The following is a 16623-nucleotide window of genomic DNA, read 5'->3' on the forward strand; positions in this document are numbered from 1 at the left end:
TCATTGTTTTGTTTGTCATCATAGAGCTCGGTCCAGAGAGTTGGGGAGCTGATTTTTACGAGGATCATTGCTTCGACCTCGTATGCTAGACTGAATGGTGTCTCTTTAGTAGCTGTCCACGGTGTGGTCCTATACACCCATAGAATACTCGGAAGCTCTTTGACCCACCTTCCCTTGGCCTTGTCAAGTTTGGTTTTAGGCCGCGGAGTAGGGTTTGATTGGTCACTTTGGTCTACCCATTACTCTGTGGTCGGTGAACGACTGTAGTCTGATGATTTATCTTCAGCTCGGTGTAGAAGGCTTCATACTTTTGATTGGTGAACTGGGAGCCATTGTCGGTGATGAGGACTCGAGAGATGTCATATCGACAAATTATGCTCTGCCAGAAGAAATTCTGGGCATTCTGTGCGGTGATGCATGCCAAGGCATTGGCCTCCATCCATTTGGTAAAGTAATTCACTACAATGAAAAGGAACTTCTTTTGCTCAACCGCGGTAGGGAAAGGTTTGAGGATGTTCATTCCCCACTAGGTGAAGGGCCACGGACTTGTGACGGGCGTTAGAGGAGCTATTGGCTAATGCTGAAGGTTGGAATGCCTCTGACAGCGGTCACACTTTTTGACGAGTTGGGCTGCATCCTGTTTCATGGTCGGCCATAAGTAACCTTGCCGAAGTGCCTTGTGGGCCAAGGTTCGGGCGCCGGGGTGATCTCTACAAATACCTTTGTGTATCTCCCTAACGGCATAATCGGCCTCGGTTGGGGGAGACACCTTAGGTAGGGGAGAGTGTGCAACCAACGGTAAAGTTGTCCTTGGATGAGGCGCATAGTTGATGTCGAACTCGCTTAGCTCCACACTCCATTTGGCTAGGCGAACAGATGGTTCTGGCCTCTACAGAACATGTTTAAGAGGCTAGTTGGTAAGCACTCAGACGTTATGGGCTTGGAAGTACAGCCCGAGCTTTTCTTGCCAAGGTGACTAGGGCCATGGCAACCATCTTCAAGTTTGAGTACCGAGTTTCCACACTGGTGAGGACTTTGCTGGTGTAGTAGATTGGTCTTTGTGTTCGTTTTTCCTTTACTAGGACTGAGCTGACCACCTCGTCTCCAGGGCTTGGCTTTGTGAGCCGAGGTGACGAACTCAAGTACCTTTTCAACTCTTGGAAGGACCATTCACACTCCTCAGTCCATTGGAAGTCCTTTAGCTTTTTCAGCGCCTTGAAGAAGGGTAGGCACCGGTTCGCGGACTTTGACATGAACCTGCTGAGGGTGGCTACTCGTCCGGTGAGATGCTACACTTCTTTGTACTTTCGAGGTGACTGCATGTTGAGAATGGCCTTGATCTTTTTTGGATTGGTTTTGGTCCCCCTTTGCGTGACCATGAATGAAACCTAGGAATTTTCTGGAGCTGACCCTGAAGGCACATTATGTTGGGTTCAGCTTCATTCGTTATTTCCTGAGGGTGCCGAAGACTTCCTCGAGATCGGCTAGGTGCTGCTCGGCCTTCTTGCTTTTCACTAGCATATCGTCCACATATGCTTCTACATTGCAGCTAAGCTGATCCTTGAGTACTTGGTTCACTAGCCACTGATAGGTAGCTCTAGCATTCTTTAGACCGAAGGGCATCACTTTGTAGCAGTGTAATCCTTGGTTGGTGATGAAAGTAGTCTTCTCCCGATCGTTTGGATGCATCTAGATCTGGTTGTAGCCAGAGAACGTGTCCATGAAGCTCAAGAGTTTATGCCCTGCCGTTGCGTCGATGAGCTAGTCGATCCTCGATAGGGGAAAGCTATCCTTTATACAAGCCCTGTTCAGATCGGTGAAGTCGGTGCGGATTTGCCATTTCCCGTTGTTTTTTTTTTGCCATTACAATGTTCGCCGACTAATCCAAATATTCCACTTCTTGGATGAAACCGGTGTCGAGCAGTTTCTACACCTCTTCATTGATCACCTGCAACCGTTTAGAGGTGAAGCTCCTCTTCTTCTACTTGATGGGTCGGTGTTGCGGTGGTGATGACCTTGGGGTCAATCCCCGACATGTCTCCTGCTGACCAAGCAAACACATCAGCGTTGTCCTTCAGCAACCAAATGATATCTTCCCGAAGACAATGTTTTTGGGGTCTTTGTCAGAGAGTGGTAACTGGATGAGGTCTTTGACGACCTGGCCGTGCTGTGTCAACTCGTCCCTTAGATCCATATTCTCCATGCTAAGGGTCTTGGTAGCGTGAGGCCTTCCTCAATAGACCGTTAGGTAACATTGCCATGTAGTTCTCTGGTTTCCGCAGACTACACCTATCTTGTATTGGGTTGGAAATTTGACGACCAGATGGTACGTGAAAACCGAGGCCCACAGAGCATTCAAGGTCAGTTGGCCCAGGATGGCGTTGTATGGAGAGAGGACTCGAACAATGATGAAGTCAACCATCGCTGTTGTGGTGATGTCGCCGTCTCCGGTTAGTAGGGGCAGGGTGATCTTTCTTTGCGGCATAAGAGAGTCTCTAGAAAAGTCGACCAAGGGAGTGTTGACTAGGGTGAGGCGGTCCCTACTGATGCCGAGTTGTTCGAAGGCTTCCTTGAAGAGTATGTCAGCGGAGCTTCTTGTGTCCACCAAGATGCACTGAACTTCGAAGTTAACTATCTTGGCGGTTATCACAAGGGCATCGTCGTGCGGGGTCCGAACCCCCCTATGGTCATCCTCGGTGAAGGTGATCGAATCATCCTACTGCCATCTCTTCTGCTCCCTGTCCTCAACTTGGTGTAGTGCGTATGCCTTGCGGACCAAGCTGCTTTCCCCACCAGATGCCATTCTGCCGGAAATCACTACAATGACTCTAGCTGAGGGAGCTCAAGTTGGAGGTCTGTTAGGCCGACGTGCTTCCTCCTTTGGCTTATGCTCCTTGATGTCCACAAACCCGCCGAGGTACTTGCATCTGATGAGGTCTTGTTACCGTGGTCTCAGTGGAAGTCATAATACTAGTCTCGACTTCTTTTGTTGTTCTGGGATTTCATTTTCTCGGGCCATCTGGCGCAGCTTTGGTCATGGATCTGCATCAATATCTCGTATGAGGTGCATTCAGGGGTGTGAAGTTCTTGTACGTTGGGGGTGGGGTCCTCGGCTTTTAGTTGGATCTCCGGTCCGGTCTCTTGCTTTCTCGTTTTGGCTTGCGCTCGTCGTGGTCTCTTCTCTTTCGATCATGCTACTCCTCATTCTTCTACTGCGTTTGGTCCTCCTCGGCATTCATGTACTTCTGAGCATGCTTCATCAACGCAACCAAATTTGGAGGGGGTTATTCGATAGTGAGAAGCTGAACGTAGAGGAATGCAAGCCTTGCATGATGGCCGTGACTGCTACGAACTAGTTCAGGGCGCAGACTTATAGGGCTTCGACGTTAAACCTCGCCAAGTACTTTCTGAGGGATTCTCCCTTCCTCTGCCGCACTTGCATGAGGCTGGTCGAAGTTTTCTAATGTCGCTGTTTGGCTATGAATTGTGCAAAGAATTGGCTCTCCAGCTACTCCCAATAAGAGATGGAGCACGGGGGAAGGGAAGCATAATAGGTCCGGGCAACTCCTTTGAGGGTGGCGACGGAGGCTTTGCACATCAACCACTTGGACGATCCGTGTAGCATCATAAGGGCTTTGAAAACTTTTCACGTGGTCGTTGGGGTTTGTAGCTCCGTCGTATTTCTTGAACTGCAGAGGTCGCCAACTGGTCAGAGGGAATTTGTCTTATTCTTTGGCTAACTGGTTATGAGGTTCCGAGGGCTGGGCCGTTGGAGAAGCCATGCTTCTATCAGCTTGCCTGTGTTCCAATTCGGCCAAGCGTTCTTTGAGTTCCTTGATCTTCGCATCTTTGTCGACCGGGGCTATGCTCGTAGGCTTCTCTCCTTTCGGTATCGCAGGATAGTCCCTAACCGAACTGGATTTAGCAATTGAGATCGGTTGCTGTTGTGGGCGGTGGCTGAGCCTTTCTTTCGCTAGAACTCGAGCAGAGTGGTGTGATTTGCTGCAGTAATCGCGTGCACGAGATCGGATTGGGGAGTCTGACCTTTTCGATGATTGTTGATTTTCTTGATCTGACTGACCCCTGTACCTGTTAGCGTGGTGCTTTTTGGGGTCCTTGGGGCGAGAATCAACCATTGTACGATAGGGGGAACGGTTTGGGGTGCCTGTGCTAGTTGTCCTAGTGTTTGCATCATGGCAAGAATCTGATCGACCTTTTGCTGCATCGCCTGGAACTGCGCAAGGTCGACAGTGGCTTGCTATTGTGGCTCCCGAGGTGGAGAGTTGCGATGGGAATGAGATCCCCGAGATGGGTATCGGGCTGCGGAGTGATTGGATGTGTTTCTTGGCATGGTTCTTGATTGCTCGGAGAGAGTTTTGGGAATGACCTTTCATACGCTTCCCATAGACGGTGCCAATCTAATGTTGTCCCATCCGAGGTGTCACGAACCAAGATTGCAGTCAGATAGTCTTGCCAACTAGCGAAGCCAAGGTAAAGGACAAAGTCACACAACAAGATTTGAAACCAAGAAAGAGATTAGAGGCCAGAGGAGTTGTTCCCCAGGTAGGTACACCGACGCTCAAGTCAGTAATGGAAGAGATGGGTGGTCGGGCCAAGTAGAAGCAGAATAATAGTACGGGGTCTGAAGAGTCAAAAGTCCCTTACCTTGAGCAGGGTTACCTATTTATAACCAAAGATCCATTTCCGATTCTGATGAGGCTCCCGGGGTTGTTGGGATGAGGTTGTCCACTGAGGTCTTCGGGATAAATCATAATTCCTAGCGGAGCTGTCCTCCTTATTCGTATGAGGCTCCTCTTCTTGATTGCACTTATCCGTCCTATGTGGTGCTGACATAGCCGAAGAGATAAGATGGCCAAGAAGGCACCACGTGGCACTCGGGGCTAGCTTGACCATAACCCAAATAGTTATTAAACTCTTTACGACAATGAAATTGTTTAAAACTCTCGAGTGTAATACATTTGAATATACAACTGCCTAATACATGGAATGTGCAAAGCAAGAATGCTTGAAATTGCCGAAACAGTTGGTTAATGCCAGATTGAAGAGAAAGGGGAATAGGGTAAAAAGAAAGGAAAAAGGTAAAATGGTCTGAATATTATCATAAGGGTTAGTTTTGGCATTATAAAATTATTTAAACAGCTCCTGATCTCACATGATGGCCCTAACTGACGGTGATTTAATGCTAGGTACCACAAATTGAAAGTTCGGATATTGGATTGTTGCATTTTAAAGTTTGGGGACCATTGTCATTCGAGCCAAAGTACATGGTACTGATTGAGAAATTTCTCTATTTTTTATCACATGTTAAATTAATTCAAATTACTGATTTGCATTTTGCTTAAAAACACCAAAAAAATATTGTTCTTGATCGACGACATAGATTACCTCACATTGTGTATATGAGATACACGTAATCAAAAAATAGGGTGTGGCCCGAACCACACAACACCTTTATGTAGTAGGTGTGGTGTGGTTCAGGCTACCAAATTTTAATCATAGTGCATAACACCTATTCTGCAACACACCAAGTTAGGTTCTTCTGCCAACAAAACACGTTCCAACCCTCTACCAATATGATCTCACACTTCACATCTTACCATGAGATGGGGACCCACCATATATAAGATGTATGGTTTGAGATGATGCTGGTAGAGAGTTGGAACGTGTTTTATTGTTAGGTGATCTGGACACATCATCCAATTTCTCAACCACATTATAGAAAACCCAGTAAAAGGAAGGGAATAAGGAAACAAAACAGGTTGCGAGTATGGTGAGATTCTAGTGACTGGAATCGACCAGCGACAACCAACTTCTGCACAAGCTAAAAGATCATACCATTTTTGGGTTCTGACTCCCATGTCGCTCTGCCATCGGTGTCCCACAAAGTTCCCATAACACATCCCAACCATTTAGTGAGATCATCATCTCCCATGATAAGTACGGGAAATGTTTTCAATGCATATTAAAATATGCATGTGGGGCATACACTGGGGGTGCCAATCTGAACTCATTTGGGGCGGCAAATAAGTTGAATTAGACCTTATTCGAATCCAATTCGATCATTTAGAATTAAATTTGGATTCCTCCCTTTATCTTAACAAATCGGATTGAATTGGAAAAGTTATTAACAAATCGAATATAAATTTTATATATTATCATTTATATAATTATATATAATATATTATGTAAATAATATAATATATTATTTATATTAACATCGTAAATTTTTTTACTGCAATCCAATTCCAAACATTATGTTATTATACCTCTAATATGAACCCAATCCAAACATTTAAATCTGCCCATTTTCTACCCGGTGGATTCGGGTGTGGATGGGTTGGGTGAGAAACTAAGGCCACAACTAAACCATGTGTGTAGGTACAACTAATAAAAACACTTGGCTGTATTGTGTCCTCAGTCATTTCTCGCACCACGGAATGGAAATATGGAATTTCTCTTATGTTTCTCTCGTGGGTTGTATACTTGTATCTTTTCAGTGACCGCCAAAGTGATATACATCAAGCCAATATGTAGGGACGGGGACGGGGCTGGTCACGACTCACGACTCGGTCCAGGGAAGCCGAAAGAAAACCAAGTCCAGATTATCCCACAGCTTTAGATGATGAGATCTCTCTCCGCCTATCAAAGAAAAACCTACACCTCTCTCTTATCTTTTATTTCCTCGCCATCTCTTCTTCCAGTCCCACCTTCCTCACCTATTCTACGCTGTCAAGGCGACACAACAGGGGATCATGGCGACTACGCTCTGTCTTCTCAATTTCCCCGCTCTCTCCCATAGATCTCTCCAAAACCTCCAAAATCACTCCAAACCAACTAAGATCCTTCTCTCCAAACACTCTGACCACCTCCCACAACTTCTCAAACCGCTTCAACATACTATCCACCAATTGAAATCATCTTCTCTCTCACTTACAGCTTTAGCATTGCCATTCTTCCTACATCCAGAGGTAAGTCAACTCAACCTTTCCATTCTTTGGCTCTCTCTCTCTCTCTCTCTCTCTAATGGGCATTTTTCAGGAGTATAGCTTCGAATTTCTTTAATTACTTTAAGCAATTAAACTAATCTGCTTTCATAAACCTGCGTTATTTGGACGATCAAACAGGATGCACTGGCTGCTGGTGGGGAGTTCGGGTTGTTGGAAGGTCGAACATTTGCGCTCATCCATCCCATCGTGATGGGTGGATTGTTCTTCTACACCCTGTGGGCTGGGTATCTGGGTTGGCAATGGCGACGCGTACGGACGATCCAGAATGAGATCAACGAACTTAAGAAGCAGGTTAAGCCTGCCCCCGCCGCGGCAGCAGAAGGGACCCCATCAGCGGAGGCGACGGCGTCGATGTCGCCAGTAGAGGTTAAGATTAAACAGCTCACTGAGGTACGAAACGGGCAATTCTTGGGAAGATCTGACAATGTCAATTGTTTGTAGAAATGGAGTACTGGGACATTGATTAATTCCTCATCCTCCTTGATACATACCACGCAAGGAGTCTGATCCGTCCGGATCTGGTACCAACAGCCATAGCAGCTGTACATCGGAAACACCTGGCCATGAAGGACAGGGGAGATGTTTATGGCTGCAAATGGCTATTGTTGGGGGCAAGATTTTGGGACTAGAGAACATTGCCTGAAATCTGAATCATTTTCATCGGAAGGGTCTTCACATTTGGACAAACAACAATACAGCATGTTTTATTTTTCTTACTGTTACAAACAAGATACTAGTTTGTCCTTACAACAATGCTTGCTGAAGTGTTGGGAGGACCAATTTTATAAATATTGACGTCCCAGAGGGTCAATGCAGGAAAGGAAGGAGTTGCTGAAAGGGTCGTTTAGGGATCGGCACTTCAATGCAGGTTCAATACTGTTAGGATTTGGAGTGTTGGAATCCGTTGGTGGAGGATTAAACACCTGGTTCCGAACGGGAAAGCTATTTCCAGGGCCTCATTTATTTGCTGGAGCAGGTAAAAACGGAACGAAACGGAATTGCACTACTTTTTCTTTTTAATCATTCTTGGTCTTGCCCTGCCCAACCTCTATTTTTTTTTTGGCTACGACACCGATCAAAAGATATGAGGCCATAATAACCAATCAAAAACTTTGATTTAGTTGTTTCAGCCCCGGGTAACGCAAAACTAATGAGCTTATTGGAAGTACTGAACAACTCTTTCTTGCATTTTCTATTTATATATTCAATTGCTCGTTTTCTCACTGTATTCGGCTTTTTTTTTTGGTTGGTACTGTGATGTTGGAACAGGAATTACTGTGTTATGGGCAGTAGCAGCTGCGCTTGTTCCTGCAATGCAAAAAGGGAATGAAACAGCAAGGAATCTCCATATTGCCCTGAATGCTCTGAATGTTTTGCTCTTCATTTGGCAGATTCCAACTGGGATCGATATCGTCTTTAAGGTATTTGAGTTCACAAAATGGCCTTGAGCCATGTAAAGCTACAACCTGAACTCGTTCCCATTGTAACATATCATATACTTCCTTCCCCCCTTCCCCCCATGGAAAAAAAGGGAAAAAATATGGCAAAGACTTGCCACAAAGAACATTTTTGAAAATGTTGTTTGAATTTCAAAAGTTGGAGCTTTGCACCAAAGAGAAAATGTTGCGGAAAATAAACATATGTATAGTTCTAACCATTTCAAGCAAACGTAAACGTAATTTTCCTCCTCTTATCTGTTGTTCTGTTTCTAGATACAACTATGAGAAAATCTCACTGTAAAATTCAGCGCAAGTGGTTAATTCTTTGGCAACAACAAATTGTCTTTGTATTTTCTCCTTTTGTATCCACCTTGCTAAAAGACTAGGGTTTGTGAGTTTGTACCCTGTTGCCCAATTCTTCTTGCTACCTTCCAGGCTTTCCATACAGGTTAAATTCTGAAAAAAATCCATGCATCAATTGCTGTCCTTTCAGTATATCAGTTTTAGAAAACGTACTCTAATGTTCGACCAAATATCAACATGCAATGAAACCAAAGATAGAATACCCCTCATCCCACCCAAATAAGAACAGGAAAGAAAAACAAAGGATAGATAAAGTAAATAACCATATCAAGAACATATTCAGTGTTAATCCTTGAGCTTAGCTTACAATGGCATGGTCTTAGAGAGAACCTACTTTTAGGTCTGTGTATACATTCCAATGAAAAATCCAATAGAATACCCATGGTGTCCTGGGTTCAGAAAATCTGTGTCATGCAATTAAATTCGAGTTTAGTTTCCTTTTTTCTTTATGCAATTTATATTCATTACCCAATTTTGTCTCTGGGTTACCAATATGAACTTTCAAAGACAAATAATTGGCTTGATTTCTTCTACAAACAAGGTGTTGGCTGGGAATTTAATGCGGAAAATGGTAAATTCCTAGAAAGCCATCAAGTTGAAAATGCATTGTGTATCGGAAAGAAGGTTCCAGGAACATAATTTTGGAACTCAAAAAGTATACATATGGTCCTATATGTCAGAGAATGAAAATTAGGAGTTTGTCCATGTTTTCGATCACATACTTACAATATATATATTTGCTTCATACTTACAATCTGTCTGACTCTGATGAAAATCAACGTGTGGGAATAAAGACATGAGGTAGGGCAGGACATGTAAGCGGAAGATACTTGGCTCCAAATTAAATGGTTAACATTTTGAACCCTAACCAAGGTGAGATAAAACTCAAAGACGTCAATGGAGACTCCCTAACTGCTTTTCCTGTTTTCCCATGAAAGCATGTGGTCAGAGTCATCTGAAACCTTGGAATTGTTCATTACATTGTTTTCAACTTGAAAACATGAAACCATTCTCAATGTTCAAACATGTAAGCTAGAAAGTGGAGAGGGTTGGCAACTGATGGGTATAAAGAAGAATGGGTCCAACTCCAACCTCTTGTCTAGTGTAACTAACAAAGGAAATGCCAGGTCAAATGAACTTGAATCTACTTCATGCTAGACAGAAGAAAGGATTAGAAAGAAGACTGGTGACGAAATATCTTACCTTGATGCAAGTATATTGAGCACCCTGCATCTAAGCTTGGGATCTCATTCTTCAGCTTATACATCTTACTCTAGCTATGGTAGCCATGTTTTTATGGTCTAGAATAGATAGACTGTACCAACTAGAACTAGAAGAAAGAGCAGGACTTGAAGTTAATGAGTATATTGAACTGCACAGGAATATCAAATATGCGAACTGCAAAGACATATAGTATAGTCAAAATAAAAGGGCAACTGCATATTTTAAACTGCTCATCATGTGCTTCCCATTAAAATTTAAAAGATGAATTTCAAAAGGATCTCTGGGGGAAGTACTATTGAAAATGTTGCTTTGCTTTTCCTAGCCTAACAATTCCATCATAAATATCAGATATACAAAAAAAAAAAAAAAATGAAACTACAACACCATCAGCAAGAGACCATATTGATTCGCTTCTTGTTTTGTTCGGAAGGAGTTAAACCAATTTATCTTCAAATTTCTGGTTCAATAATACAAGCTAAGATCAAATAAAAATCATGGTTTATGGTTGTCTAGTAGCCATAACTGAGCTGATTAGCTGATATAGTCAAGGCAAATGACGACAAAGACTGCAAGCTATGAAATAAAAGAAAGAGAGAAAGACAGACAAACAGAGAGAGTAGAATATTACAGTTTCATGTTGGCGAGGACTGAGGAGAGTACAATTATGGCAGGAAATATGAATAAAACAAATAAACAAATAAAAGGAGTAGAAAACGAGTTACTGAGATTTCAGTCTAGAAAACCTGTCCTCTGCCAAACGTCATTTCGGACACGGCGCAGATCCCTCCCCTTAAGCGTCCGTCCGGCACCCTCAAACACCGAGAAGGTCGTGCGATGCGACCTGGCAACGATCTCATGTGGCGGGAGCATCTCGTCCTCCTTGTCTTCGTCGTCCTCCTCGAAATACCCCAATTTAGCAGATCCATGGGAGCCACTTCCCTTGGGCCAGACCGGCACATTGACTGGGGCCGACTGATGGAATTTCCCAGAAGACGACCCGGCCAACACCTCGGAGCTGGAACCTGACCTGGGAATCGACACGGGTGGGATTGTACGTGCCGCACTGGCCGCGGATAGCGAAGGGTCCAACGCTGGTTTTCGCTGAATGAGAGGGCGGTGATCATCGGATAATGCGGCGGAGAGACCGAATCTCCGTGGACGGAAAGGGTTACGCTGATTGTTGGGAGAATTCGATACCGTCGACGGAACCGGAGAAGTGGAACCAAGGGATTCGTCCTTGGGAGAGGGAGAATCAGAGAGTTGGGAGGACCAAACCACGTCACTCTCGTCCAACTCGAAGGGGTTAGAATTGGAATCTGGTTGTTTTAGCAAGCCGAGGAATCGGATCGTGGAGGAAGATGAGATGTTCTTGCGAAGTGAAGAAGACATGTAAGACAGTATCTCTTCTTCCATGGCGGGAGGGGGTTATCTTCTGTGGGCTACTTTCTCAACTTGGCAGAGCACGTTTCTCTGAGAGAGAAGGTATAGTAGAGAGGAATGGATGTCGCCAGAGTCCGGAGCGAGAGGATCCCCTTCTCTCTGCTTCTCGTGTGCTCTGCCTGTTTGTATGTATGCGTAGGAGAGAGAGGGAGAGAGAGAGATGACGGTGTGCTAAAACTTGGCGATAATCCGAGCCGTGCACCCACGTCACTTTTCCTTGGCGTTGATTGAATCCTCTGAAAATGCAATATATGACGACACGTAGCAAATTGATGATGTGGAGATTCCTTGTGTGAAGTGACATCGGGATTGGTTTCATTGGTTTGATTAGAGGGAGATGGATAATGGGACAGTTTCAGAAACATATGGTGGTGGTGGAGTCTATTCTATTGGCTGGCTGGCTGGCTGGCTGGCTTGGGAGTAATGAGAATGGAATTGTGATTAGAATAAAAGCTCTTCGAAATTAGACTAATGTAATATAATTAACACTTGACACAGATTTCACTCCAGTCCAGTTATTGTATATATTTATTTATTAATAACACCAGGACGGACTGTCTGGGCGTGGGTCTGCCGTCTGCGTCAATTGCCACCTATTTTTTCTAATTCTTGGTGAATTTTTCACTTCTTAGATAACCATCAACCATGGTCCATGCAGGACAAATTAATGAATTGTAGATAGACATCAAAGGCTTATAACGCCTTTTCTTAGAGAGACCCACGAGCTGTCTTCGGCATGGATGATGGATCCCCCACCTTCCTTGTAAATCTGGCTTGATGTGTGGTCCAAAAGAGGTCGGCCCAATTTTTATCCAACAAAAACTAATCAACCGTACGTCCGTCCACACTCCACACTCCACACTAGTGAGAAGTAAAAGGTAAAAGCTCAATGGTTAGGGAGTTGCAATCGACGCAATGGATGATAAGTCGATAATAAAGAGAATGGTAAAGATAGGTTGGAATATGTGTGGGATGAATAATTTAGTAGTGAGTAATGACTTCTTTGGTTGGTTACTTGGTTCATAGAAATGCTTTTAAGTAAAAAAAAAAAAAGAAAAACGTTACATCCCACTAGTCAAGTGGCAGTTAACAAATGGCAACATAAATAAATCAACTTTGAGCTGAGCGCTATCTTTCAACAAATTAATGGTTCGCAAAACGCAACGCATTATTTTCTTATGTTGCATGCGTAATAATTAATTTTTTATTGATATTATTATAATTTATAAGCAATAATCATTATTAGTAGGTTTTCATTTCTGTACAAGTCGATTCATGAATTATATTATTTTATTCAGGTAGATGGAAGTTAATTAAGGGTTCAGGGCTTGTCCATCCTTTATGACGCAACCCAACCACATTTACACAATTACACATTATATCAATTCTAATACCCACGTAACCTTTTGTCCATATTGAATCATGACTCGGAGCCCATGCCCATATAAGTTGTTAGCAAACTACTTGATGTTTTGGAGACCCACATCAAAGCTTTCTCATGCATGATTGCATGGTAGGCCTTAGGATCAAAAGCTTTCTCATTCACTTCTCTGTCACCGCCGGACCCACAACATCGACTTCATCTCATTCCAATGAAAACTTCTCATAGTGGGTTTTCCATGTGGTCTCAAAACTACAAAGGGAAACCAAACATACACTAAAAGGATTAAATGGACTCACATTACTAAATTAAAAAAAAAAAAAACTCGATAATTTGCAGAAGTTGTTACAAAAATGACATCATCTATGAGCGGATTTCGCAGAGTCAAGGAGTCTACAACTACAAAGTAGATAATATGAGAACTTGTGGAGGTGAGGCGTTCACATGGCAATACATGGACAAACATGCAGATGTAACAAAGTAGTTGGTACCTTTGTAGACTAGCGTAGTGGAGCATTTAAGTAACTTCATTGATTGGCAGCAAGCCCCAAGTGTGGAACCCACCTCGTACCTCGTGACAATATTACTTTTATGGGAAGTTGTTTAAAATTCATTATCATGACTTAATTGTTTCTCTTAAATTTACCATAACTTTTCCAAACGCTTAAAACTAACAGTTGTTAATATCTTACCATTTTATCTTTCATACAAAATTATAAAATATATGATAAAAACAGAAATTACACCTAAAACTTTGAATACCTAGAGAATTTAGATTGCTCAAGCAGCAATTGCTGCTTATCCAAATCAGAGAACTTTCCTTGCTCAAGCGGCAATTGCGCAGGTTAAGCAGCGGCCTCTCAAGGTCTGGGTGCAATGCAGATGCAGATGCTGACACCATTGCTTATCCATCACCTTCCCCACAACCCACCACCACCACCACTACTATTGTTCCGTTGCTTTTTTGCTTGCTCAAATTTGAATTCTAGGGCTTCTGGTTTCATGGGGGGTGTTATTGATCTCATCTCCGTCACCGACGACGAGGACGCCGCTTCGACGGTGGTGGTCGAGAGCGGACTTGCTTCACTCTCGTCGCCTTCTTCTTCATCGTTGGTGTTTTCCACATCAGCGGCAGGTGTCTGTTTGGAGCTCCGGCATGCTTGTGCGGGGCTGGTTATATCGTTGCGAAAGAAAGGAAGTGCTGTTGTTTACTTTCCGCAGGGGCACTTGGAGCATATTTCGGAATTTCCAGCGACGGTTTATAATCTTCTGCCTCGTGTTCTTCCGCGTCATCGACGTCAAGCTTCATGCGGAAGTTGCCATGGATGAAGTTTACGTACAGGTCTCCCTGCTTCCTGAAACTGAGATTGAGCAGAAATTGCTGAGAGGAGATATGAAAGCTGATGGTGAACACGAGGAAATTGAAGCTTCAGCCAAGCTGACAACACCTTACATGTTCTGAAAAACCCTCACTGCTTCTGATACGAGCACTCATGGAGGGTTCTCCGTTCCTCGACGAGCCGCCGAAGACTGCTTCGCCCCTCTGGATTATAAGCAACAAAGATCATACCAAGAGCTTGTAGCAAAAGATTTACATGGTGTAGAGTGGAAGTTTCGGCACATTTACAGGGGTCAGCCACGGAGACATTTGCTTGCAACTGGATGGAGTGCATTTGTCAATAACAAGAAGCTAGTCTCTGGGGATGTTGTCCCCTTTCTTAGAGGTTTGAAATGAAGTTCAAAATGAGGTCTGGTAACTGGGATGCAACAGAGCGAAGATATAACATTTGTTAATCAACCATTTTCTATTGGAATGAAGTTCAAAATGAGGTTTGAAACTGAAGATGCAGCAGAGCGAAGATACACTTGTCTGGTAACTGGGATTAATGATATGGATCCTGTTAGATGGCTTGGCTCAAAATGGAGATGCCTATTGGTGAGGTGGAATGATGATCTTGAGACAAAACGGCATAATAAGGTTTCTCCATGGGAGATTGAGCCAACCAGATTTGCCAGTTCCTAATGGAACGGGATTTTCAGACTTTGGGGAATCTTTAAGGTTCCAGATGGTCTTGCAAGGTCTAGAAATTTTGGGTTTCAGTACTCCTGAGCCATTCGAACGCTTCTTGTTCTTTGAAGAAAAAACACTGAAATCCTTTGCCGAGATATATTACCAGAGCTACTGATCGGCCAGTTCCCGCGATTATTACAGTCGATGCCTGCTGGAGAGAGAAACCCTAAATAAACCTTTTTTTCTCTAATTCGCTAGTTAAGGGTAATTTGATCATGATAATTGTATTTATGCTGACGTAAACAACTTTTGTTAGTAAATATCAACAGTAATTTAATGAAAGATGAACTTTGGAAAATAAAAACTCATTGATATGATTTTGAAAAGTTATGATGAATTTAAGAAAAATAGTGAAAAGTTATGATCAATTTTAGATAAGCGTCTGCCGTCTAGCTGACTTGAAAGAAGCAGAATCTCATGCTGTAAATACTTAAATACCGAAAGCCAATTAGCATTTGGCATGTCCATGAAAACTGAAAACCATCAGTAGTGCTGTTTATTAATATTTTTAACGGACAAATAGGATATACGATGCAGAATTCTGAATTCCAGCACCCCCCCTACTAGTACCCTCTCCCCCCTATAAACCACATCCTGATCGTGAATTCGTTCCCCCTGTACTTTGGGGCTATAAAATTCTCATCTGGGCTGATTGGTCATTCTCCCTATTTTTAGTCAGTTCTATAGTATTCGGAATCGGACCTGGAAGTCTGTGACACCAGGAAAGAATTCTTCACCAAATGTCGAATTAGTTTGTGTCACACGCTTGCTACATCGTCATTTGAGCCAATCAAGGATAAAAATAGTACAAAGCAAAGATCAACACCTAGTAGTAGACGTGAGGTTCGATTTCCTATGCATGACGGTGTAGAAACTGAACAATATACACTTGTCCATGGACCTCAGCCAACAGCATGTACACATTATGATTGCATCCATGTGTGCACATGTTCAAATATACAAGGTCAAACAAAACCACTGTTCTGCTTGATGGTTAGCTCATTTTATCCATACCAATACCATATCAAAAACTCTGCAAGAAAATCTAGCTTAAATACCATTCTGCTTCCCCGGTATAGTGGTTATATTTTCATTTTCTTCTGGCTTTGGAGTTCAGTAACTTCTGTTTCATACAAAAATTTTATTTGCACAAACCACTGCCGTTGGCATCTAATTAAATGGATAGATAATCAGCCAGTTATGATGCCTGCTAACACATCGCTCTTCCCTCGCGCATAGATTGTGTAAACAAGACGAATAGCATCAAGCCACCCATCCAGTGACTCCCATGTGTCGGAGACCTGAGGAAATAAAGTAGAGATTACTAAAAAGAGGAACAAAAATGGATAGATGTGTGTGTGTGCAAGAAAATTTCCACATTGTGCACCAAATGAGATAGGTCTAGCTGTTCAGCGTGCTGTGGAACCAACAATAACGCTCCACACCAGTCATAAAATACATGGGGCTCACACCATTCGACCTTTCACTATGGGCCCATGTAATTGATCACTGCTCACTGGCATGGGGCATTATCCTTGGTTCCACAGCCCGCTACACAGGAGATCTGTGCCCCACAAGGGGGCGCCTCACAAGGGGGCGCCTCACAAGGGGGCGCCCCACATCTCCCAATGATGATATCATCGAGACTGGTACTATCATTGGGAGATGTTCCCAATG

General features: G+C 43.4%; 3 protein-coding genes across 3 annotated transcripts in view; 1 reads left to right on the forward strand and 2 right to left on the reverse strand.

The window, feature by feature from the left end:
* The first annotated feature begins 6653 nt into the window (after positions 1-6653).
* Positions 6654-8721, forward strand: LOC104604693 (plant/protein). Its single transcript, XM_010269158.3, has 4 exons — positions 6654-6989; positions 7146-7418; positions 7845-8004; positions 8298-8721. Exons 1-4 carry the CDS (start codon positions 6774-6776, stop codon positions 8474-8476), a joined length of 828 nt encoding a protein of 275 aa, XP_010267460.1. The 5' UTR covers positions 6654-6773; the 3' UTR covers positions 8477-8721.
* On the reverse strand, positions 8595-11639 carry LOC104604694 (uncharacterized). The gene is made up of 2 exons (XM_010269159.3): positions 10798-11639; positions 8595-8923 (listed from the first exon to the last, which is right to left on the reverse strand). Exons 1-2 carry the CDS (start codon positions 11465-11467, stop codon positions 8892-8894), a joined length of 702 nt encoding a protein of 233 aa, XP_010267461.1. The 5' UTR covers positions 11468-11639; the 3' UTR covers positions 8595-8891.
* A 4203-nt stretch (positions 11640-15842) lies between these two features.
* Positions 15843-16623, reverse strand: part of LOC104604691 (Tetratricopeptide repeat (TPR)-like superfamily protein) — an 83641-nt gene continuing 82860 nt past the window's right edge. Inside the window, exon 14 of the mRNA XM_010269157.3 lies at positions 15843-16247. Within this exon, the coding sequence (XP_010267459.1) occupies positions 16137-16247 (111 nt within the window). The 3' untranslated portion in view covers positions 15843-16136. The remainder of the gene's footprint in view (positions 16248-16623) is intronic.

This window comes from Nelumbo nucifera, chromosome 1, assembly GCF_055504915.1.
Source record: "Nelumbo nucifera cultivar China Antique chromosome 1, China Antique-T2T, whole genome shotgun sequence".
In the NCBI taxonomy this organism is placed as follows: Eukaryota; Viridiplantae; Streptophyta; class Magnoliopsida; order Proteales; family Nelumbonaceae; genus Nelumbo; species Nelumbo nucifera.

Excerpts from the sequence above, each read along its gene's own strand:
- LOC104604694 (XM_010269159.3), bottom strand. The coding sequence starts at position 11,467 with ATGGAAGAAGAGATACTGTCTTACATGTCTTCTTCACTTCGCAAGAAC. Across the intron at positions 8,924-10,797 it reads TGACGTTTGGCAGAGGACAG|AATTTAACCTGTATGGAAAG; the intron begins GTTTTCTAGACT and ends GATTTTTTTCAG.
- LOC104604693 (XM_010269158.3), top strand. The coding sequence starts at position 6,774 with ATGGCGACTACGCTCTGTCTTCTCAATTTCCCCGCTCTCTCCCATAGA. Across the intron at positions 6,990-7,145 it reads CATTCTTCCTACATCCAGAG|GATGCACTGGCTGCTGGTGG; the intron begins GTAAGTCAACTC and ends ACGATCAAACAG. Across the intron at positions 7,419-7,844 it reads AGATTAAACAGCTCACTGAG|GAAAGGAAGGAGTTGCTGAA; the intron begins GTACGAAACGGG and ends GGGTCAATGCAG.